The sequence below is a fragment of the Drosophila takahashii genome, chromosome 3L (genome assembly GCF_030179915.1).
Source record: "Drosophila takahashii strain IR98-3 E-12201 chromosome 3L, DtakHiC1v2, whole genome shotgun sequence".
Lineage (NCBI taxonomy): Eukaryota > Metazoa > Arthropoda > Insecta > Diptera > Drosophilidae > Drosophila > Drosophila takahashii.
Window position 1 is genome coordinate 27,961,124 of NC_091680.1, and position 25,805 is coordinate 27,986,928.

Genomic DNA, 25,805 nt, shown 5'->3' on the forward strand with positions numbered 1-25,805 from the left:
ATTTTTTCCACTTTTTGCCGGCGGGGCGAGTAAGGCTGTGTGTGTGTAGGTGTGGGTGTGGGTGCCGCGCGCGTCTTACACAACCGCCTCAGTGTTAGTGCATTCTCTCGCAAAGCTCGCTCTCGAGCTCCGTTGTCGATTTTCTAATGTTGGGTCCGCGGCATATCAGAGTTCAATCTACTTTTTATTTCCTCTACGCGCTCGCCGAATAACATGCAGAGTGCCGCAGAACTAGTGGAAGTAAGGACCCCACCATCGAAGATGCCACCCCTCCATTGACAGGAATTACATGTGATAGAAGATAGAAGATAGAAGTTTAATTCGATACATATAAACGAAAAATGGTTTGGTATCAGGATTTTTAGTCAATATTGCATAATTCGAATTTCTCTATACAGAAAGTCTTAGATGTAGATATTTAATAAACTAGCGTTATTTATGAGTCAAGGCTATGGTCGAGTGCCTCGACTATCAGATACCGTTTTCTCAGTAAACGGAGTGGAAAGGAGATGAAGATTTTAGAGATTTACAAAAAATATTTGCCTTTAGATGGTTATAAACAGATATGTACACAAGAATGTATATACATGTAGCAATAATGTACAAATTAAACCAAAACAAGAGAGAACCTATAGTCGGGTGCCCTGACTATCAGATACCCGCTAAGGAGCTAAAGAGAGTGCGAGGGAGATGGGGATATAAAACTATTTAATGAGGGTTCCGATTTGAAAAATTTCTTCTACATTTCGATAGGTATTGATAAATAAAATAAAACTGCATTTTTACTTCTCCGAAACCTTTAAAGGCGTGGGCGCCAGACACCTTTAAAAATCGTTTAAGGCGATTGTGGGCGTTAGAGGGGGCGTGGCGATCGGCTGAAACAAACTTGTGCTGCGTAGGAAGCCAACGAATATGTGTGGGTAATCCCAACTTTCTAGCTCTTGTAGTTTCCGAGATCTCAGTACTGGCGTCCAAAGTGATATTTTCTTTATTTCTATCACTAGCCGAGTCGATTTGTCCATGTCCGGATATCTGTTCGTCCGTATAAATGCTGAGAACTATACAAGCTAAAATGTTGGGAGTAAGGGTGCAGATTCTAGGGATTTCTTTGCATCAAAAATTTCTGCAGCGCCCCTTTTCACGCCCACAAATACCAAAAGTTCTTGGCTTACGCCAGCACATATCAATAGACCAAAAAAAAGTTTGCTAAAGTGCGAACTAACAGTGGAGTTGTAAAAAATTTAACAATAAAGGAAAGTTGCTTCGGAAGTTTATACATCCTTGCAGTTAAAGGAAACGCTCAATGCTTCGCTTTCTCTAGTTCGTGAACTACTACAAGACTTGTTTGCGTAGAATCGGACATGGCTAGATCGCCTGTGCTGATAAAGAATATACATATATACTTAATGGACGGGTTGATTTGGAACGTCCCATATGTACATATATGTACATATATACCGGTCAATGTCTGAAATGTTTTTCATCCTCCTTTTAGAAGTTTTACCCGAATTATAATAATATATCAAATTGTTTGCATCATGTACAAAATAATTTGATTCTTTTTCTTTTACTCCCAGTCTGTCATTGCTTAATCAGCTCTATTGATGGACATGCAGGACCAAATACCAAAGCCATTAAGACAATTATAACTTGGCACTCAACCGTCGCACCTATTGCAGCGACCCAGCAAATTCGGATGGCGGGCTTTTATCGTGCCAGAAATTTAGCAATTGTTCATTTGATTTCGCTGCTTTCCGGGTTGGAAGCGGTTTTCCAGCGACTGCGAGTGACAGGTGCGGCGTGGTGAGGAGAAGGGGTCAGAGGGGGCGGCACCGTGTACAAATATAAAGTAAATTATTGTATGATGTGTATGCATTATTGTATAAATAAACACCGTGCTTATTTTTTTTGCTATAAACAACAGAAACAAATCGAGCAGATATGCCATCTTCGCCCCCCCGATACATTTGTATGTATACGCTGCTGACATCGTGTCTTTTGTGCCGTTTTTGCTGGATGTTTACTTTTGATTGGTTTTTGCTTTATGTTAAGCTTTCTGCATTGCTGCAGAATCGGAAAACACGAAAAATTACAAGTTATTTTTTATGCTGCTCCAAAAAAATCAAAATGCCATTTTGAAAGAGAGCAAGAGCAAGCCACGAGGCAACCAAGCTGGCATCTTCCCTTGAGATGGCCAAGAATAAACGACATTTGGTGCCTTCAGAGATATAATTCCATCTCTCAGATGCCTCTTTTTTGCGCTGCCTCTCTATTTGTGCATCTGCTGTGCACTTTGCAGTTTAAATTTAGCATTTTTATTGCATTGTTGCCAAGATTCCTTCCACTCTTAATCTTCTCGTGGTTCCTGTGAGTTGTTTACCAATGCATTCAGCTGTTTTGCCTTCGCCAGAGAGTCTGTACTTGTGCCCCTCGTTGGTGACTTTGCGCCTTGCCTTTTGGTTCAGTAACCTATCGATTTGATTTTTTTTATCTTTCCGACTTGATAAACTGAAATTGTGAAGAGAGCGCCGGGAAATTGCAATCGTTTTGACATGCATATAAATGAAATTGTGAAAAGGGACAAAGGCACAAAACAGTTTTATACCTTTCTTTTTATACCCTTGCAGAGGGTATAATGATTTCTTTCAAAAGTGTGCAACGCAGTGCAATATTCGTATTGCATAATAAGAAATTTCCATGCGCATATCAATTTTACGGCGAAATGAATAAAATCGATTTTTTTTGGGTGTACTTTTTTTAAGACTTTGCAGACAAGAGCATTTACTGGTCGGAATAGATGATTATTTTCCATGGTTCCCCTTTGCAACTTACCATCCATTTACATACATATAAAAAGTTAAAACCCTTGCCGGTCTCGACCCAAAGCAACGTGTCAAACGAGTCTAATGCAATTACCTTAAATGACTGAAAAAAGGCAATTTAGCGAAATATGTTTAAATCTCGGGAAACAGCGAATGGCCAACAGCTTAGGTGCCGCAAGTATTTAAGAAGAGGGCCGACTCAACCGCCCAAGTACAGTTGGCAGGTGCCAATAAATGCAACCCTGGCTACTTTGTTGCCGGTTCGCTGATCAGTCCATGCGTGAAGTGTGAAAATCCGCACGCACCAAGCAGAAGCCTCCCAACGCACTACAGGGTGGCAAAACGCCTTTTCAGCTCTGGCCTCCCCCACATATTCAACTGTCTCTCCCATAAGTCTTTCCGTTTAAGAGCATTTTTGTAAGTAATAGGATTACTTTGGGCCAAGGGTCGCACACCTTTCCACCGACCTTAAGTATGTATTTTTACTGGAAATAATAATCACAAGGAACTAATTATATTTTATTTATATTATATTTCACACAAAAGAAAAACTTGGTAAAATCAACTGTAATAATTGTCAAACAGGCCCCAACCAGCAAAATTGTCAATTCTACTAAGTAAATAGTCATTTCACAACAACAAAATACACACAATTAGCAAAGACACAAACCCAAAGCAAAAACAAAGTAAACGTAACTATTTTAATAGTTACGTAACTATCTTTGTTGGTCAATTTTACCAAGCAAATTTTTTTGTGTGAAAGTTTTGTGTTTTAAGAACACAGGCCGACAGAATTTTCTTTTTTTTTAACTTTCATTTTTTTACAGTGGTGGACACTACTTTAGCACTCTCACGAAAATTATGTAAAAGTTAGAAGAAAGCGTTGCCGATCCTATAAAGTGTATATATTCTTGATCATTAGCCGAGTCGATCAAGCCATGTACGTACGACCGTCCGTACGTTAGTCTGTCCGTCCATATGAACGCTGAGATCTCTGAAACATTAAAAGCTAAGTATGAAGATTCTTCGTATTCCTGCGCAGAGCCAGTTCGTTTCATCAAGGTGGAGTAAAAATACCACACACAAAAAAAAAACTTGGTAAAATCAACTGTAATAATTGTCAAATAGGCCCCAAACAGCAAAATTGTCAATTCTACTAAGTAAATTGTCATTTCACAACAACAAAATACACACAATTAGCAAAGACCCAAAAAATTAGCAAATACACCCAAAGCAAAAATAAAATACACGTAACTATTTTAATATTATAATATACGTAACTATCTTTGTTGGTCAATTTTACCAAGCAAATTTTTTTGTGTGCACCAAAATGTAGAACAAACTTTTTAAATCGGTCCTCTCATTAAAAAGTTATGAGCAAATAATGCCTTTTCCAATTGATGGCACCACTTAAATACTAGACCATAGCACATCTCTTTTTTTTATTATTTAGTTTATAAATGAGGGGCTAGAAATTTTCAATTTTTCGGCGCCCCATTATATTGTACACACAAATGAGGTTTTCGCATACAATTTTTTTGGAAGTGTAACAGGCCTGTAAACCGTATGCCCGTATGCCTTTCGTTATACGCCACTTCTACTCCCGAAGCGGAAACACATTCAAATGTTGTGCCAAAAAATTTCTCGGGAGCTAAATGAGTTCTGACATAGTTTTCCCGGCTGTAGTGGCTGGATCAACTGAAGTTGAGCCAATGGGCGTCTGCGCATTTTTACGTCTGGAAAACTTTGTGAGAGCCCTTCGGGGAGTGTGTCAAATTCAATTTTAAAATGAAGTTGCCAGCAAAGGATGCTGGGGGTGCCTGGACCTCTATTATTTGCACATAGCTCGTTAGGTGAAAGCTTCTTTAAAGAAAAAAACATTTGTGTTTTATGTATTTCTCGTTTCAAGCACTTCAGCCTTACTTAATAAACTTTATCGCTTTTTGCGCTTTGTTTGCCTTGCCTGAAAGTGAAAACTTTGAGATACGACTTTGAAGGCTTCCCTTCGCTAAATTTTCCCCGCATGGAGGGAACAAGCTTTTATGAGCAGACAAGTTTTCGCAGACAGCAACCAGACAAAAGGTAGTTAAAATGCAAAAAAAAGGAGTCACTGCATGCGGCTGAACATTTCTGTTATTCCACATGCTGCTCGCCAGTACATCAATTTGCTGATCTGAACTATAGCCAAATTTGAGCTCCCCCACCAGGCCCCTTGACCATTAACTACTGACTGTAAATCAAATGAGTCAAATTTGTGGCAACAAAGAAGAGAAAGAGCATTAGCATGCAATGGGTTGCTAACAAAGTTTCCACTGCATTTAAATGCAGTTGCAGGTTTTAAATATTATAGCTGCCATGCCAACTCCCCCGGAACTCCCCATCGGGGGCAGTCTGCGATTTTTACGAGCACTCGGGCTAGGGCTGGCTAGAGTCTGCCTGCATTGTCCTCGCAGCAATGCCGCATGCCCATGTCCCGAGCACTTCGGTGCTTTTTCTATTTTTCAGCAGCAGGCCAGACCAAAGCGCACTTGTGCCAGAGCTCGCAATTTCTGCCTTTGCACTATGGGGCATTTGACCACTTTTGTTGGCCGAAATTAATAACTCGGTCATTTCAAAAGATATTGACTTGAAACTTTACCAGTCGCCATTTCTTATCCCCCCGCATATTATATATGATAATCATCCGGATCGGAAAACTATATCATATAGCTGCCATAGAAACGATCAAATTAACTTTGCTGTTTTTGGAGATAAATGCACATAACTTTAGAAATAGCAATTATGTAAGTTTTTAAAACAATATTAACAGTTTTATACAAATCGGACGACTATATCCCAAAGTTTTAAAAAAAAGGGGCAAATGCAAGAATTTACTTTACATTTGTACGACTTTTTGTTCAAGTTGTAGCGGAACTTTCGTTTTAAAGCCGCTAAAGTCCACTTAAGTTAGTCAATTACAAAGCTAAGTATTTCTACTATATTTTGATAATAATTTAAAGTCACGAAAGTCCTTACTTCCTTAGCCACCAGTGCAAACGATAGGAGTTTGTGAAATTTGAGGTTATGGTCTAAAAAATTAAATTACAGAAAAAGTGGCAATAAGTGGCGATTCTGACCATATACATTTTAACAACAATTAAATAATCTACAAATCCCAATAGGTTCCAGAAGTGGACTCCGCTGGACTCACTTTGTTGCTCCATTTGAAAATTAGTTTTCTTACAAAAATGTACTTGTTAGACCACTCCCTTTAACACTCATTTGTAAGAAAAAACCGTCTCATTTTTGTCGTCGAACCACACAAATACTTAGTAAATAGCATAATCCTTTAAATCCAATCCAAAAAGTTTACTTAGATTGCTTAAAAACTCAAATTTAAAGCACTTTAAAACTGCAAGCAAAAAGTCGAAATTCAACAGCTCGATAATTGCATATCGAACAGCTGATTTAACAGCTCCTACCTTAACAGAGGCGACCTCTATCGGATTTCTGTAAACGTAACATTGTTAAATGGTCTTTTGTTAACACATCCTCAAACAACATTTTTTGTTTTAACGACTTTTAAAAAATGGGTTTTGGCCAACCAAAGTGGTCAAATGCCCCATAGTGCTTTGGCCAGAGGTACGTTGGATAACACAATAGTGCGCCAAAAGGAGGAGAAGTGTGTGGCTGAAATCAGTATGTACGTGAATATGCTAAATGCAAGTTTTTGTTTCATTCTACAAGAGACATAAGAATGCATATTCCGCATACGTGAATGGAACATTATTGTATTTGTGCGCTGGCCTTTGTTGGGGCCCCAAGTGCTTTTAGAGTGGATTGTGATCGCCAATACCAATTCCGCATCTAACTCTTCTGGACTAAACTCGCCACTCCGACAATGCAGGGTTTTATTACTCAAGCTGAAATCAGTATTTTAATGGGTTTATTTATGCGTAATTTCTAAGCCATTACAACATCCGAATTCCGCTGTAAACACTCCACCCCCTCAACCTCTTGGCAATTCATCCAATATCTTTGCAAAATGTATACTGCATGGCAACTAACGGCAACACCACCACGTGAATAATGTCAGCCCCCATCCCACACACAGTCTTTCCCACCCCGTTGCCGGCAACCCCAATCCAATCCCAAGCCCATTCCCCACTCATCCGTTCAGAGGAAGACGAGCGAGCGATCTCAGTACGGGCGTATAAAAATGTTACGCATACGCCCCGTGCTGCCCTGCGATAGGCTGTTGACATGCATTTTCCAACCCTTGACCCCGCCATACTGTGTACCGTTTATTTTAAATAAAATAAGATAAACAAGAATTAAGTTTTTTATTTAAGCTTTCCCATCTTTTGTTCTTGCACCTATGAGTGGGCATGGGCGTGTGTTTGGAGGATCTCGGAAAGAGTGTGCAGCCAGTGCATAAATCCCTTTCCCACTCTTGATTTATACAAAGGCAGTACATTTGTAAAAAAAAAAGAAAGGTTATTCAACTGGTCTCACATTTCATTTTGTGTGAACTCATTTTGCTGACTTTTGACTACTTCAACATGAGCTACGCTTCCTTATTGGTACTCTCAGGACATATGACCACCCAAATTCCGCCCTACTTACCACGACTAGCTACATGTATCTATCCATCTCTCTATTTGGCCATCCTCTCATCATCTTTATGTATCAAAGCCCCTACTTAGTCATCCACCCAAGGCCAACGAAAGCGCGCGATCCGAATTAGGTGGAGAACATACACTCCGCACATGTAAGCCTCTTCAAATTTTATCCTCCCCCTGAAATTTGCGCACATGATTGCCGTTCTAGAGGCTGCCTTTCACGACTTTTACTCGCCTTGCAGCTGAAGAGGATGCGCATGGATGTGTCAGGCGGAATGTTTGCTTTGAATATTTATGAATAGCGCTCTTGAATAAGTTGAGGGGATAATTAAAGCTGGTTAAAACGGACCGAAAAGTTTCGCGATGCGCGTGAAGGGGACTATGTTTTAATGGGATCAAATCCGAAGAAGTCCGGGCAGCTGAAGCTCTATAATTAAGAACAGATTTTTAGTCACCTTGTTTTAGGCGGCAAAAGAAACCTTCGGCACCAAGAAAGAACACCAGCTTACAATTAATTTTGATGTTATAAACAAAAACCGTGCTCCCCTTTTCCCCCGTGAATGACATGTCACGTTTGCTCTAGACTCTAGAAACTACATTCAATGACATGGCAAAAAACTCGCAGAGACAGAGAAATATACGCAGCAGCTGCAATAAAATTAAGTGAAATGACATGGAAAAGAATGCAACCGAAAAATGCAATTTGCGCGCGGTTCAGCGGGTTCGGTGGGTGGTTGGGTAGTTTTGGGTGGGGGCTCCGTGGCTCTACTGTTGCCAACTGCAAGCCCATCGCCAAAGAGGGAAAGAGAAGCTCGCGAATGTAAATTAAACTTGTCATTAATGACATGGCCCACACGTACAGCAGCGGATTCAGCAACAAATGCAGATTCCCAGAGACAGAGAGCAAAAATATAATTGCGCTCTTTTGGGCGACGCATCGTCAGCTTCAACACATTAAAAACTGCAGCTACTTGTTGGCAAGGGTGGTGGGCAGGGGGCTTGGCAGACAGAATCCATCCCTGTCGCACAGCCTCGTGTGGAAGGACACTCGGCAACTGACCGTTCGGTCGGGCAACCCCTTTCGGGGGCTCTGCATCCGCACCCCATTTGCACACACTGCCCACGCCTCTGCCGCTGCTTCTGCCTCTGCCGCGGTCGCTGCGAATACTGCTTGCCTGCCATTTTCCGTTAAAAATGTGTGGAGTCAACTGTACTTCGGCGGCCACATATACAGTCTCACAATCATTTTTATGTACGAATTTTATTTCAATTCATTTAAAATATGTGTAATGGCTGGTTTTTTCTGCTGCTGCTGCTGATGGTGCTCATCCTTTCGACTTTTGTATTTCGATTGCCGATGGCCACCCACCACCACCTCCACCTCCACCTGCACCAGCTTTTAACGGACAGCGATGGTGGGTGGAGATCGGAGTTGTTTCTCGCGGTCCTTGGATGTCCGTCGCGCATTTTTTCAATAATTAATTTTTTGCGCGTAAGTGAAATTTGCATGTAGATGAGCATACCAGCATTTTTGTATGCACACTGTACATAAGCTTCACATATATACATGCATATGTGTGCGTTGTGGGGGCACCTACACATTTGCGCATGTGGGTCCCTAAGGGGCTGTTATATACGTCACGTGTTCGTATGGATATTCTCACGGTTCGTGTTTGGTGTCTCTGTCTTTTGGCATCGAATATAATAAATTTACCTTTGTTCAAACTTCCTATGTATTATAGTTGGTGAAAAAATCGATAGCCCTATCGATACTATCGATGGTTTTAAAATTTTGGAAACATCGATGGGTTGGGCTCACAATCGATACTATCGCTCAAAACTACAAAAACTACTATTTTACCCTTGCAGATGGTATTATAATTTCAGTCAAAAGTTTGCAATGCAGTGAAGAAGACGTTTCCGGCCACATAAAGTATATATATTCTTGATCAGCGCCAATAGCCGTACCCGTCGGTCCGTTTCTATGCGAACTAGTCTCTCAGTTTTAAAGCTATCGCGATAAAACTTTCCCAAAATTCTTCTTTATATTGCAGGTAGTACATATTTCGGAACGAGTCGGATCAGACACTATATCTTATGACTCCCATAGGAATAATCAAAAACAAACATTGTATCTTTGTAGGATGTAGGCGTTTAAATTTTTGACATTTTAATAAGAGCGTTAAAATACATGCAAGGGTATATAAACTTTGGATGGCCGAAGTAAACTTTTTTCTTGCTTTTTGTATATATTAAGAACAAGAGAGAACGTTATAATCGGGTGCCCCGACTATCAAGTACCCGTTACTCAGCTAGAGTGACTGCGAGGGAGATGGACATATAAAACTTTGATCGCGCATAATTTCTTAACAAATGGTCCGATTTGAAACATTTTTTTTTCTACATTTAGATAGGTATTGACAAATAAAATAAATCTACATTTTTACTTTTCCGAAATATTTTAAGGTTTGGGCACCAGACACCTTTTAAAATCGTTTAAGGCGATTGTGGGCGCTAGAGGGGGCGTGGCCGTCGGCTGAAACAAACTTGCGCTGCGTAAGAAGCCCAGAATATGTGCGGAAAATCCCAACCTTCTAGCTTTTGTAGTTTCCGAGATCTCAGCGTTCATACGGACAGACAGACATGGCCAGATCAACTCGGCTAGTGTTGCTGATCAAGAATATATGTACTTTATGGGGTCGGAAACGGTTGGTAAGAATTCCCGTTACTCGTAGAGTAAAAGGGTATATTGTATTCGTGCAAAAGTACCTGTTACATACTTTTGGACGAATACTCTACGAGTAACGGGTATAAAAAAGTATTTTACAGTTTTTAGAACACGACGGTATATAATCCGAGGTGTCGCAGAAATCTTTCCCAAACGAAGACGGTTGGTAAGAATTCCCGTTACTCGTAGAGTAAAAGGGTATATTGTATTCGTGCAAAAGTATGTAACAGGTAGAAGGAAGCTTTTCCGACCCTATAAAATATATATATTCTTTATCAGGGTCACTAGCCAAATCGATCTAGCCATTTCCGTCTGTCTGTCTTTCTGTCCGTCCGGATGAACGCTGAGATCTCGGAAACTACAAAAGCTAGAAAGTTGGGATTGCCCACACATATTATTGGGCTTCCTACGCAGCGCAAGTTTATTTCAGCCGAGCGCCACGCCCCCTAAGGATTTTAAAATGTTTCTGGCGCCCACACCTTTAAAGATTTCGGAGAAGTATAAGTGTGTATATTTATAACCTATCAAATTTTTCAAATCGGACCATAGGTTAAAAAGTTATTCCCGATTAAAGTTTTATATCTCCATCTCCCTCGCACTCCCTTTAGCTGAGTGACGGGTATCTGATAGTCAGGGCACACGGCTATAGCGTTCTCTCTTGTTTTAATAACCTAAAATGTAACAAATCATAAAAGCCTAAATATTATTTCAAATATTTAAAAAAAACATGAAAAAGGTTGTTAATACGACTTTTCATTTACCAGGTGACAAATAAATAAGATATAACGATTAAAAAACCTCACTTACCGAATTGACAAGCAAAGATGACCTCCTTGAAATGATTTCTTTTGATACGATGCTAATGGGTGTGAAGGGATTGTTGAGTTATTCCAGAAAAACGTCGTCTTGTTTGTCTCTTCTATATTTTAAAGATCCTCAAAACTCGTGTTTTATTGTTAATAGTAATATATTTTTATTTTTAGCCTAGAATGTTCTTCCGGAATGGAATTTTCTTTTGTTTATCTTTTTCTCACTACTAATGTTATGTTAATTTTTTTGCAAGTACGAAATGCATTCGAAAACGGATTTTACTTTCTTTTAGATCATATTAAGCTTTTGCCACGATATGAACAATTTTAGATAATTTGTATATGGATATATATTGATATAGTGATGTTCTTCGCGATCCGATTTATCTCGTCATCGGTGCAACGTGACACCCTCATACACAAATGTACACTTGTAATTGCGCAACTTTGGCACAAAACTGTTTTTGCAGTTTCCTGCTTTTCACTAGGGAAATTGTTTTTTGCCGCTTCCTTTTTTATTTCAATCGCTTATCCTCTCAAAGTTTATAAAGTGCTTCTCAGCTCGATTCATTCAAGACTTTTTCAGAACATTTTCTCGACCGCTTTTTTGACGAACGCAAAATTTAAGGACTAAAGCGAATATGTAAGCTTCAACACAAGGGTTCAATTTTATAAACGACAAATTTATTTCTTTTTTATTTATTTCCGTTTGACTTTTTTGTTATACTTTTTTCCGTTAAAACACACAAAATAAATTTAACAAATTTTGGCTATTTCCGTTTTTGTATTTCTTTTTTGTTTGATTGGCTTTCGGTTTTGAAATTCAGATTTCACTTCTGCTGTTGCTTTTTCTGTTGCTGTTTCGTTGCTCTATTTTCTATTTGTTATCCTGTTATCGGTTTCAGTTATCGGTTATATCTCTTGAATTCTGCTATTGGGTTGGGCTTGGAGGCGAGTTGTAAGGCTATTTCTGGTTCTGATTCTGCTTCGATTGGTTTTGCTTCGGTTGCTATTTTTGTTTGTTTCGGTTGCTTTGTTCTGTTTCTGGTTTATGTTTTGTTGGCTATTTCGTGTGGCTATTTTTGTTTGTTTGCTTTGATTTGATTTGCTGGTTTGTTGGCTGTTTCCTTTTGGTTGTGTAATTCGTTATTTGTTGCGCTTTGATTTATTTCTTTGTTTAGTTTGTTTAATTAGTCTCTTTATTATGGTTACAATTTTCTCATATTATCAATTATACTTTTGTTATTTTTGTCTATTATTTTCTGGATTTTGCAGTTGTTATCGGTTGGTTGTTGTTTGTTGCAGTGGTTGTAATTGTTGTTGTAGTTGTTGTTGCGGTGTTTGTAGTTGTTGTATTCCAAATTTTGTTGTGAATTTTGTTTGTTAAATTTTGAGAAACTAACTAAAAATCACTTTTTGTTTTTTTATACAACTGAAATTTAACTTTAATTTGTTGTACTATTTATTTTTTGTTGTTGTTGTAGTTGATGTTACAAATTTGTTGTCGTAGAATTGGTTGCATGAAATTATATTCAAATTATTTAGGTATTTAGTAATAAGAATGTTTGAAATAAAAAGTTAACTGATGGCAAATAAGTTGTTATCGTTGTCGCTTTTTATGTTATTACATTTGTATTATAATATGACCTTCGTTCCCCTTCCTTTGTATTATGCTGACAGTATTATAGTGGTTATTATTATATGTTTAAACACAAAACAATATTTCAGTAAGTATCAACAACGTTTTAACGTAATGTTTAAAAATGTTCCAAACAGTCAAAAAGCACCTGCAAAAGAAGAAGACATCAGATTAGTGACTGTGTGGGTGAGGTCGGCCAACAGTTTTCGGGACCTAATGTCCTTCTGCATCTTTAAGTGGTATCCGAAAACTGCCGACAACATACATATATGAACAAAATTTAGTTAATTAAATTGTAGTACAACCAAAGAAAACGTAGTTCATTGTGTTTCTTGAGTCTTGGGGTCTTGGTTCTGGGATCCCCATCCCCCTCCCCCTTTCGAAGCGCTCTTCCTGTTGCCTAAATAAAATCAACACATGGCACAGACTCCACATACACTCTCACTCGCTGGCACCGAGACAAACAACCGCAGACACATCTGCACCCACAGCCCACCCACTGCTCTTCTATTCCTAACCCTAGACACCAGTGTTTTGTATACGGCACGCATTGTCTAAACATCGGAGAGGACTCTAAGAGAGCCGCTCGGAGAGAACCAGAGAGAGGGCGCAAGGACAATGCCGGGAAGCTAGAAAATATGGTAAAACTAAGCGAACAACAAAATTTTCAAGTTCAAAACGCCGCCAGATGACGGAAAGGGGGTTTCGAAAGCACTGGCCCCCCAGAAGGGTGGGTCTATGTGGTCTCTGTGGGCGGCAGAAAACAAAGCAAAACCCATCCAAACTAAGTAAAACTGGCAACATAGATACGATCTAATGCAGACAACAACAGTCGAGAAATCTGCGGCAACGCCAGCGAAATAAAAGTTGGACGACGGCGACTGCACTTCGTGCGGGGCAGATTTATGGATAGCGATACAACACACGAATACACAGAGTCATAGATACTACGTTTGCGTTTAGCTTTTTTGTCGTGGAACACAACGGGTAACTGAATAACCCGCCGGCACCGCCAATTCCACCCGCCAAACACTAAAACATTAAAGTTCCAAATAGTTGAACAGAAATCGTTGAACCGCATCGGGGAGAGTCAATATCCGTAGATGCGGCAGATAGCTCGCTCTGCTTTTGGGCCGGCCAACTAAAGGCACAGCTTTTAAAAGGGTGTTGCAATGGATTTGTCAGATGATTGCCAACTTTCCAAATGCTGGCCTTGAAGATGAAATATCTGAAAAATACTCCTTCTGACGAGCATCAGTCTTTTTGACCGTCACTTGCAATAAACATTAATCATTTTGCACTTCACAAGCGAATTTTCCTACGCAAAGCTTTTCGCATTGAGCACTCGCAACATGAAATTCGCAGTCCCGGAAAGAATGTACAGTCAAACTTCCGTAACTCGAATTACTATCTGTCAAGAATAAATTCACTCTAAAAGGTCTTCGAGGTATTTTCCATGCTAGCACCGTTCAGTTTTTGGAATGTTCTGGTTAAAGGATTTTGGGACTTTTGGATCGAAGATTATAGAGCGCTGAGGGTTAGACGCAGAACCCAAAAGATTGGATCGTGGCCTCCGAACCAGAACAGAAACACGGGAACTACAATTTCTTTGGGCGCGCAAAAATGCTGGAAATTCGCGCGAACACTCCAAGAGCCAGCGAGCTCCGCGAAACGCACCGAAAACGGCCAAAAAGATGAATATGTGCAAAAATCTTTTGCATACGCTCAAGAACCCCATGAAAGCGGCGACGACCAAGCCGCAGTCTCGGCCAGCGTCGGCGTCGGCAGCATCAGGAGCCGTGAGAGCTGGGAGAGCCAAAAAGAAACTGAATAAACCTTCTTCAGCGGGTGTAGGAGGGGTCGTGGACGGGGAATGTGGGGGGTTGGCGCACAAAGCTTTTTACGGACACTCGCGCTCAGACAACAACAACGAAGCGAAAATCAAACGGAGCGAACCCAAAACGACGACGAGAACGAGAACTTCACCCTCTACCCCACGCTCCACCCCACGCCCCCGCCTTTAAGAGAGTCGCACCGCGAGAGAGACAAGTGCTGCGAGAGAGCTACTCAAGACCTCTGCCCGTGTGTGTGTGAGACAGAGAGCAATGACAAACAGAGGGAGACAGAGAGACGGGGCAAAGCAACAAAAAGCGTCGGCAAAAAGTTCGCAAAAAGCAACTTGGCGGTGGAGACGTGTGTGGATGTGAATGTGCTGTATCTACATCTGTGCACACAGACACTCGCCCGTGTGTATCTCGCCCGAGTGTGTGTACGTGTCGCGCGACTCACATGGGTCCGCAGTCGACGCACGCGTCTCTGCGACTGAGGCCTTGCGTCGCGTGCCTTTGCAGCTGAGGTTCTGTTGCCCTTTTTCGACTGCCCCCGCGGAGTGTTAGGCCCGACCATGGGTGGGGAAAGGGCTGCGCCTGGCCCGCAGGACGGTTAGTTAAACCCTTCCCCAAAGCAGATCCCTCCGCTGGCCGTCTGGCGACTTTGGTGGCAGCGCGTGAAAGTGTTACGATTTGGAAACTGGCCGAGCTTAGAAGTGGGTAAATCAGTCGCAGTCACCGGTCGCGAGCGGAGTCTGGGCTTCGACGCGCCAAACTTAAAGACCGGAATTTAAAGCCTCACTAGCGGACGCAGGGTTCTCGAACACTTTAACTGGTCAAGAGCCAAGCATCTATAACTCGAAACATTTTATATAATCACAAATACTCTTCTTTTTATACCCTTGTAGAGGGTATTATAATTTCAGTCAGATGTTTGCAACGCAGTGAAGGAGACGTTTCCGACCACATAAAGTATATATATTCTTGATCAGCATCACTAGACGAGTCGATCTAGCCATGTCCGTCTGTCCGTCTGTCCGTCGGTCCGTCTGTCCGTCTGTCCGTCTGTCCGTTTCTATGCGAACTAGTCTCTCAGTTTTAAAGATATCGCGATGAAACTTTCCCGAAAGTCTTCTTTCTATTGCAGGTAGTACATATGTCGGAGCGAGCCGGATCGGACCACTATATCTCAAGGCTCCCATAGGAATATTGAAAGATATATAAGAAAATTCATTGTTACTTTGTAGGAAGTAGGCGTTTTAATTCTTGACTCTTTAAAAACAAAATTCAAAAATAGAAACGCTAAATCTGGAATCCCTGGAACAGCACCGAGTGAGCATTACTTTATCTGCAAGGGTATATAAGCTTCGGCTGGCCGAAGGTAGCTTCCTTTCTTGTTTTTGTAAAGTTTTGGTCAAATAAAAAAATTATATCTTGACTGACATGTGTATTTTTACTAATTGATTTTCCAAGTGATTCTATTCAAGCTTTTTGATATATTCTTCATATTTATACCCTTGCAGAGGGTATTATGATTTCAGTCAGAAGTTTGCAACGCAGTGAAGGAGGCGTTTCCGACCCCATAAAGTATATATATTCTTGATCAGCATCACTAGACGAGTCGATCTAGCCATGTCCGTCTGTCCGTCTGTCCGTCTGTCCGTCTGTCCATCTGTCCGTCTGTCCGTCTGTCCGTCTGTCCGTCTGTCTGTTTCTACGCAAACTAGTCTCTCAGTTTTTGAGCTATCGGGTTGAAACTTTCCCAAAAGTCTTCTTTCTATTGCAGGTAGTATATATGTCGGAGCCGACCGGATCGGACAACTATATCTTATAGCTCCCATAGGAACAATCGGAAAAAAAAACTTTAAAAAATTCTAGCTTCGGTGTTTTTTGAAATATTACCTTCTACTTTTGGGGATGTTATTTTTTAAATATTTCTGAATTTCGAATTAATAATTTAAAAAATCGGACTACTATATCATATAGCCGCCATAGGAACGATCGGAAAATTAATGGAAAAGAAATAGGAAATAAATTCTAGCTTCTTTGGTTTTTATTGTATTATCTTCTACTCTAGGATATGACTCTTTTTAAATATTTCCGAATTTCAATTTTAATTTAATCAAAATCGGACGACTATATCATATAGCTGCCATAGGAACGATCGGAAAATTAATGAGAAATATTAGAAAATTGAACATTTTTGCGATTTGTTAATTAATAGGAATGATCTGCAAGGGTATATAAGCTTCGGCTGGCCGAAGCTAGCTTCCTTTCTTGTTTTATACAATTTAATTCGCCATTTTTAATTTTAAAATAATGCTACACCAGAGTAGATGGGAGTATTATCAAGAAAACAAGTCCTACTCTCACCCGACTATAGCTAGCGCTTTTTTGGAATTTAAAAAAAAGCGTTTTACGGTCTGCGAATTGGGGTCGAATTTATCACCCATACGCACCTTTGCCTCCGAAAAAAATTTTTTAATCTAGTAGTTTTATGCAAAGTTTTTAACAGAACCGTAACTGTTATGAGTTTTATGTTAAAAATCACATTTTAACAGTTATTTTCGGATTCGTAAAGTAAAACTCAAAGAATAACTGTTATTTTTTGATTTTTATAATAAAAGTTGACAAATAACCGTTATTCGTCGTGATCAAAAATAAAACTCAAACTTGATTTATGGCGATTTTGTGGGTAAAACAAATTTTAAAAAAATATAGTTATACAATATGCACGGTTGGCTTTTTTTAAAGATTTTTAGTAAGTTATATAAAACACGGTAAGCATTTTTTTTTAAATTATTTCTTCTTATACCAGTTGTTCTATCAATTTGTATAATTTAGCACTGTTAGAAACGGGAGAACGATTTTATGAAAAAATTAAATTTAAGGTCTTTGAATTGTTGACGAATTTATCACCCATACGCACCTTTGCCTCCGAAAAAAGGTTTTTTAATCTAGGCGGCGCAGATTTTATACATCAATACTTTTTCATCGAAATGTATAATTTGGAAGAGGGTGAACGGTTTTAACTAACAAAATTTTAAACATTAAGACCACTTCACATTTAGTTGTAGAATTCACCGATCAAACGAACTCAGGAATATATTGTGTTCTGGGAATGTCTCTATCGCTGCGTTGCATATTTCTGACTGTATTTGCTTAGACCTACAGAGAGTAATATAATTAAAATTTCCTCGTAATTCGGTGGTATGACCTTTCAAAATTGTTTTGTAAGTCTGAGGTTTGCTGGTGTTGTGAAAGTAAGCCCGTATTTACCACGTATGGTTCTATTATTCAATGGAAACATATGCCAAATGCTATATATAAACTTATCTCCATCGGCTGCGTTGGATTAATCAGTTGCCGTTGTTGTTGCGCCTGGACAACGGGGGGCTCCGTCATATGCGGTACTATCAGTAGAAAAACAAAAGTGCTTACTTATAAATATTTATTAAAAACAAAATGATAAAGCCATTGATCGCAACAAATGTGGCCGAGGGTACAATGGCAAATGCTGACCGGATAATCCGAAAGAGCGGGATATTAAGTGTGTTGGATGAATGGAACGTAAATGCCGGGAGTAACACTGGTCAAATTTAGTTGAACTTGAAAATTTCGACAAATAATAAGGCATTTGGTGGAGACCTTACTTTCGTAGTCATTTCTCCTCCGGGAAGCGTTTAGATATTATTGTTAGCATCATCCACCATTTCGATTATGTTTCGTTGGTGCTTCATAATGCCATGGATTTTCAGAGCGGTCTGCTGCAGATTTGAGCCGTTTGGCTCTCTGAGATCGGTCGAGCTGTCGACTTCGGTCATATCGGGCGACTTCTTTCCCCGGCAGACGAGGAAGCTAGGCTTTCCGCAAAGGTTTCGATCAGATGCCTGGAGATCCTTCACGGACCCAGATGCCGTCCTTGGCACTCCGACCTCCTGCGAGGGTCCGAAACGTTCCGATTTGGATTTATTCATTGTGTTGTGTTCTGAATTCTGTTTTCGACGCAACTGAATCGCTAGACTGTGCTTAAATAAAACACTTGACAGCACGAACAGCTAGAAAGTACAATTTGTCAGAGCAAACACATACATAACTCTATTTCATTAGACCAGCTATGCGAGCCTCTTTTCTGATCAGCCGTAGGCAGCCCTGGATGGGACAGCTGCTCCTCATGGCCAGGAACAGGGCCCTCACCCTCCTGCTGAAGCTCTACAGGCGAACTCCCATCTTCAGACCGCGCCACCTGCCAGGAATAAAACGAACCAAAAATGCTGGCCCTGCCGGCGATGATACGATCGTGCCATCCGCCAGCAATATCAACCTTTCCTGTCGCATATTGGGAAAGAACGCAATTTTTGGCGGGTTTGTGCGGCTGGATTTGTTACGGGAGGACCACTTCGATACAGACAGCGACGTGGAGTTCGTGGAGGATGAGGACATTTTTCTGGATCTGCAGAGCCTGCGGCGGCAGGGCAATTTTGAGCTGGCCATAATGGCTGGTGGACAATTGGATGTGGACTCCGAAGAAGATGGGGAATACGACGATTACGACTGCGACTGCGAACAGTTCGCGAAGTAAAGGAGTGCGAGGGGGAGGACGATCGGGTGCGGGATCGGATTGAGGGCGATTTCGGTCAGGGCCTCCAGCTTGATTCCAGACTCCTAGGTTCTCCCACAAAGCGAGGCAACGTCGCCATCTAAGCATGTCCGCGGCTGAAGCGTGGCAACGCCGCATTGCCAACAATAGACACTCTCGTTTGGCGCCAATACGAACGACAACAATGTAAAACACTAGAGCACTCTGCCGAGAGGGCACGTCAAGTGCAGAGAGAATCCGAACCCGAATCCGAAAGGGGCGGGGGCGGGGGCGGAGGTGGTCGGAGAGTTTGCACAAAAACATTTGCCGGCTGCTTAGTTTTTTTGCCGGTGCAAAAAGTCGACTGCGAGCGAGCGCCGAAAGCTTCCACTCTCCCTCCCGTTTAGTTTCAGATTCGCATTCGCATTTAGATTCCGATTCCGATTTCGACCTCCCCCCCTGGCACTCCGGTACCTCATCAGCGTCACCATCGCCAAGTCGCACACGTCGTATACGTAGTACAAATAAAAGGCAAACATCAAATAGTTGTGGCTCGGGCAACTGGCATTTGTTGTTTTTAGCCTAGGTATCTGGCATCGGGACAATGGGAGAGCGCCCTGGCAGATCACAGTGATTTGGTTCGCCTTCTCACGGAACTGGCCAACACGGCGAAAGCTCTCTGTTTTTGTGGCCGTATCTCCTGATAAGGCCCTTTCCGCACCGCCCGCTCCGATATGCTCTAATCTTATCGCGAGCGAAAAGCGTACTTCATGAAACACTCCCCAGTGCGATTTCTGTTCGCCTTTTTGCCAAAGTAGTTAACTCAAATATTAGGTCACACAAAAAGCCGGTTTCTGTTGTATTCGGCTGTTCTTGTTGTTGACGCTCTTATCTTGTGCGGTGCTTGCATATGTGGGTGAGTTTTGTGAGTGTGTGAGCTGGCAAGCCGGTTTCGGTCGTTGTTGCTTTTTGCGACTTTGTCGACTTTGGCTATGTAAATTTCAGCCGGCCCGCTCCCTGCTAAGCGTATGCTCCATGGGCCAAGAGGAAGAGCAACAAGAGAAATAGAACGCAAAAAAGATGAATTTGGCAGGCAGAACGGGCCGTGGGGTTTCCCTCACGGCCTTCATCTAAATTAGCATTAGCAAAGACTTATGTACAAGGGCAATCACATTTCCAATGGTGCGTTCAAAATCACTCCCTGAAGTAAAAGTATTCTCTTGCTGCTGAGTTCTTCAAACGGACCTGGCTAAATTTCTCAACTGTATGCAATCAAATTCGCTATGACCATAAATATAATAATATTAATTAATATTCATGCTCCAAACAGCAGACTACTGTATCATATTTCTGAAACAGCATTCAACAAGGGAAAATAGCGATTTTGAAGCCGAATACATTTCCATTATTATTTCATTAAAATTATTTAGGCTGCCATGAACATACGCGAAAAGTCAACGCCGAATTAGACAATTTAAATCAGGGACCGTAAATAATCATTATTTGAGATTTTTATTTTAAAAAGATTTTTTGTTTAAAACGTCAAAAATAACGTTCTTTTTACTATTGTCCACAAAGTATATACACACAAAAAAAAAACTTGGTAAAATCAACTGTAATAATTGTCAAACAGGCCCCAACCAGCAAAATTGTCAATTCTAATAAGTAAATAGTCATTTCACAACAACAAAATACACACAATTAGCAAAGACACAAACCCAAAGCAAAAACAAAATACACGTAACTATTTTAATAGTTACGTGACTATCTTTGTTGGTCTATTTTACCAAGCAAATTTTTTTGTGTGTATGCATGTCAACAAATCTGTAAAGCAAGTTAAGTGTTATTTGTTCATGTCTATAAAGTGCATAAAAACCAGTTAAATTGTTGACTAAAACTTGTAAAAATCTCAGTAGGCCTTTTAAAATAAAAATCTCAAATAATAATTATTTACGGTCCCTGATTTAAATAAATTCAAAACATATACATATCTTATTAATGATTCATTTCAGGTGGAAAAATGAATCCTTCCCAGATCACCCAGCAAAGAGCATCGATTAGCCGGGACCCAAAGTGAATAGAGCCCAGCCGCAAACCCCCGCACAGGCACATATGTATTATCGTGGTGTGTGGGCATATAGACAGACGATTACCATTTTTGTAATTTTCGGTGAAAAGGCTTTTAATTTGATGGGAAAACATAAAGGAGTTGACCAGGACCCAAAGAGCCCTCACGGGGACTCCGTACGTACGTGGGCAGCCTCGGGCCAAAAGCCAGAGCCACGATACCACCCACCAACACTCGGGGTTGGATTGGGGCTGTAGCTGGCTCTCGTTCATGATATGCAGATAACTGTAAATAACCGATTATGTGCACATATATTCCCGCACCTATGTGCCGTACACATTTTTATGTATGCAAGTATATCACGGCACATATGTACAGGGCAGAGTTTAAGCCCGTTGTCGTTGTTGTTGCTTAATTTACAGCCTTATGTCACTTTTTGGTGCATTACACTTTTTCATTATCGCGCAGCAGCACCCAAAAGCGAAAGAGAGCGAAAGGGAGCGAAGCCCACTGGCTACCTCTCGCTCTCTCCGCGTCCGCTGGCTATGGCCATCCCGCTCTGCCAGAGTCCGAGGAAAAGTGAAAGAGGAGCAGAGCACACATCAAAGGGAAATGAGTTTTCATTTAGTCCCACACAAAAGCGGAAATGAATCGAAATAAATAAATAAATTGCACCTGTCCCAGCCCACCGAGCACCATGCTGCCCCCACCCCACTCACCCACCCGCATTACATACAATCCCCCGTCCCGCCAGCCCCCTTTTTAGCACGTCTACTTGGGGGCTTTTCGCATGCGCAGAGAGAGATGGCGGAAGAATGCAGCGGCAATCGGCCATCTCGCTCTGTCGCGGCGTGCATTCAACCCGGCAACGCACCTGGGCAGCCCCCTGCCACCCACAGCCACCCTCTGCCACCCACTGCGGCCAGCCCCCTTCGAGTCGTCCTCATTCTCGCGCTGCACTTCTCTTCGACGTCTCGACCTTTTATCCTTTTTGCGTCGGAAAGCCGAACGGAAGGCGCTTCTTGTTTGTTTTTCCCGGCGTCAAGCCCCCGGTTTCACCCACAAGCCCTCCGTTTTGTTTTGCTTTGCCTTATCAAAGTTTGGCGCTCTCCGGCGCGCTTTCTAGTTGCCGACCCCCCCAAGCCCCGCGCCAATCGCTTCGTGTGTCGTTTTATATTTTGTTTAGGTTTTGGTTGTTTTGCCGTTTGGCCGTTTTTACTTTGACTTTCATTCAAGAACAGTCTTCGTCGCGTCGGGAGTCGCCTTTTCGCGACACAGAAACGATGCCACAGCTAGAAAATAGATCACAAAAGGGTTAACGAAACATCGTCGAGGTCGGAGAACACAGGCGAGCACGCACACGTATCTAATGAAAATTAAAGCGAACCGAAGACTGAAGGGATGCTTGATGATTTAAAGTTCATGTTACGGACTTGTTAACTTTTAGATCAAACAAACAATACTTTAATGCAGCTGGGTTAGTTATTGACTAAAATGTTACTACAATTATCCAAAGGATTTTATACAATCGAGATGTGAGTTGCACTTTTCACCTGAAATACGCCACTTTTTTACTTTTAAATATGGGTTTAAGAGTAAGCTTATGAGAAAGGTATAGGGATTAGATATATAAACTATGCACTTGAGCTACGTAGTTTACTTGCAAGCTTTCCGGATCGCATACCATGGCTAAGATCTTTCGTTTTGCACTTTTAGTAATCCGAAAATAAAGGCGGACGGAAAATCATCGCTTCAGGTCATCCCGACTCGTTGAGCAATTGGCAATCATTTTATTTTTGTCGAAAAAAGCGAAACAATTTTGGTTTGTTTCGAACGCGAGAGCGGAGTTTTCTAAACTAATTTTGTTAATCAGATGCATCGGCCAGCGCAGCTAACTAGCGGCAAAAACAAAACCACAAACACCAGCCACAACGTCGACGCCAGCGTAATATAGAAATAGGGAGGCGGTGGGCGATGGGCGGTGGAGGGCGCTCTCTGCGGCTTAGGGCTGTAATAGGGGTAGTATTTGCATAATTTACATCAAAACACAACACACACCCCCATTTCGCAGGGGCTGATGCTGGCTATGCAGTTGTTTGGGGCTGGTCACAGGAAGCGCTTAGATTTAGACCGGACACACACACTCTCACGCTCACGCCCACGGCAGTCAATGCACTCACTCATGTTAGGGGACTTTCCCTTTCGACAGAAAATCAGGAGAATTTCCAACACAGAATCAAGTGGCGAGCCAAAGTTGTAATATTGTACTAAATCAGGTAAAATAAAACTTATGCGACTAAACCGAAAATTTTGAATGTGTGTTGCTGTTGACAAAGCATTTTCGAAACTGATTTTGCCCCGACACGACGCACTGCCGCATTTGTCGCTGCCCCAGCAACAAACTGCAGCCAGAAAAAACTCATTATGAGAGTCGTTCACGTTCACTGTCGACGCAGTCAGCGCCAAGCCACAAAAGTGGGTCGGGGCTGGGAACGGGGCTGGGGCTGGGGTTGTGCCACGCACGTCAATAATTAGCAGCCCTATTAATGCGAATTCCGACCACCCCGCAGCTGCCTGCTTTTGCCAGCGCCCAGTGGGCGGGTGTCGATTGAGTTTTGTGCATTTCCCTTCTCTTGCATTTTAATTTATTCGATTATTTTGATGTTTGCGCATCGTCATCAACATAATCAGCAACAGCAGCCTGCGCGGACTGCGACTGCAGCAGCAGTGCATTAAAGCAGACCCCCGATCCAGACGCCATAGTAACCGCCCCCTGCCCCATGGCTTTCTGGATGCGGACCTCCTACTGCGACTCCGCCCGTCGATTCATTCGCCTTACTGTTTTTTAACTCTTTTTAGGTGCGTTCGCACACAAAAAGTGCATTCGTTATGTTTTGCCCGGCGCCTATCATTCACACTTTGCGCTGGGAGCTAAATTTACACATCGATTGGAAACAACTTTCCCCTAGGATTTGGACCGTGCTGATCTGTAATCAGGGATACATAAGGACCTAGTGTTTGAGCCACTGGGAAAATACGTCGAATTTGTTCAAAGCATCTAATCACGATACCTAAGTATGGTCCAACTACATTCATTAGCTCTTATAGGAATTATTCGAAAATAAATATAAGAAAAATCTAACCTCGCTTTTTTTTACAAATATAGAATTAAATTTAAAATCGGACGGCCATGTCGTGTAGCTAGCTGGGCCATAGCAACGATCGCCAAATGAAAAAGAGTCTAAACAAAATTAAAAAAAAAACTACAATATACCTTAAAAGTACATAAAAATGAAAAACTATAGTCATTTTTATTAGTAACTGTAAATAGAAGATTTTTGCATTTGCAACATAGAGGAATTTTCTTGAAGTGATATACACTCAGGACAATTTTTCATATATGTACGTGTAGGGAACTTACAGCTGCATCCCGCCCAGTCCGTCATAAAAAAGAAATTATAATACAATTTATTATTAATTTTTACACGTTTTTTCAGCTGCATTCATTCGGATCTGCCGACCAACCAAAATGCAACCCCCCGTCTCCGAAGAGGGCGGGCCATCAGCAACCGCCCATCAGCAGCAACGCATTATTTTCGCGCTCGTTGTATTCTGCTGTGTACAACATTTTTATTTCCATTTTTTTGGTATTTTATGCGATTTTATTGTCATTTTGCGTAGCTCAAACCAGATACCGCCCACCCCCACAGCCCCACACAAATGCGACACGAATATGTATATGGCTGGGAAATGAGCTGCGACTGTGTTTGTGCACGGGCTATGTACTCGCGCGAAATGAGAAATTAGTGGTAAGCTCATCCATGGGATCCTAGCAAGGAACAAGGAAGGGTTCTGAATCCCGCCACTCGGACCGATGTCCGATGGCCATAAATTCACACATTGCCCACAATCTGGTAGTACATAAATCGCCAGTACTTATATATTGGGCTACGTGTCTACGCAATAATTGAATGTTGCTGGACTGATTTATCAGAGGTGGGGAGAATTATAATAAATTGTTGCAGTTTTGCCATTTCCAGCCACTTTATGCCTGAATATATAATTCGCGCTTCATCCAATGAGCGAATACAATAATTCAGTAAATATCCTTAATTATGTTTGCAATGCAAAGCCATCGAGGTGCCATATTAAAGGCCAACACAATCCGCTTATTGGCTAATTGCAAATGGGGATTGGCTGATTGGCTGCACTAGCACTAGCATTATTCGAAAAGTACAGTCAGGTGTGTTTCAAAAAACACTAGAGTTTTTGTAGATTGGTTTTTAGAAAGAACAAAAAAAGCTTTTTTTATGTACATGTTTTCTTAATCAATCTGATTCAACATTATAACATTGTGCAATACAATTTTCACAAGGGAAATATTTTGTAGGAACCCAACAATTGCTTTTTGTTAAAGATTTTAATAACCCCACTGACTATCCAAATTTAAGGGATGTTCTGTTGTTAACTGGTAATATTTAAGTGGACAAAGATTCAACCAGTACGCATTTAAAACATTCAAATATTCAATAGGAAATAACCTCGCTGAAGTGATATATTTTTGATCTTCATTTTCTATTTTTCGACCATGCATTTGTTCGCTGTATAGAATAAGAACTTTGATGGCTTGTATCTCGGGTATAGTATAAGACACTTTCTCTTGTTTATTTCGAGCAAAATGGGAGTGATCGAGACGTGGATCATGGCCATTGAGACCACAGCACGCAATG

The 25,805-nt window shown here is 41.3% G+C and overlaps 3 protein-coding genes across 7 annotated transcripts in view; 1 reads left to right on the plus strand and 2 right to left on the minus strand.

Annotated features, from left to right (window-relative positions):
• Window positions 1-14,293, minus strand: part of jim — a 36,603-nt gene extending 22,310 nt beyond the window's left edge. For 3 of the 5 annotated variants that reach the window (XM_070215755.1, XM_070215753.1, XM_070215752.1), the window contains exon 1: window positions 10,959-12,747. The gene's annotated coding sequence lies outside the window, so the exon portion shown is untranslated. Of the gene's footprint in view, window positions 1-10,958; window positions 12,748-14,276 lie in introns of those variants that run through there. The other 2 variants (XM_070215756.1, XM_070215754.1) reach the window with 1 other exon arrangement.
• Window positions 14,294-17,865: 3,572 nt separating this feature from the next.
• Window positions 17,866-18,405, minus strand: LOC108068522 (uncharacterized). The gene has a single exon (XM_017158150.3). The coding sequence runs from the start codon at window positions 18,403-18,405 to the stop codon at window positions 18,112-18,114; it is 294 nt and encodes a 97-aa protein (XP_017013639.2). The 3' UTR covers window positions 17,866-18,111.
• Window positions 18,406-18,545: 140 nt separating this feature from the next.
• On the plus strand, window positions 18,546-19,568 carry LOC108068521 (uncharacterized). The gene has a single exon (XM_017158149.3). It carries the CDS (start codon window positions 18,546-18,548, stop codon window positions 19,008-19,010), a length of 465 nt encoding a protein of 154 aa, XP_017013638.2. The 3' UTR covers window positions 19,011-19,568.
• Window positions 19,569-25,805: the final 6,237 nt, after the last annotated feature.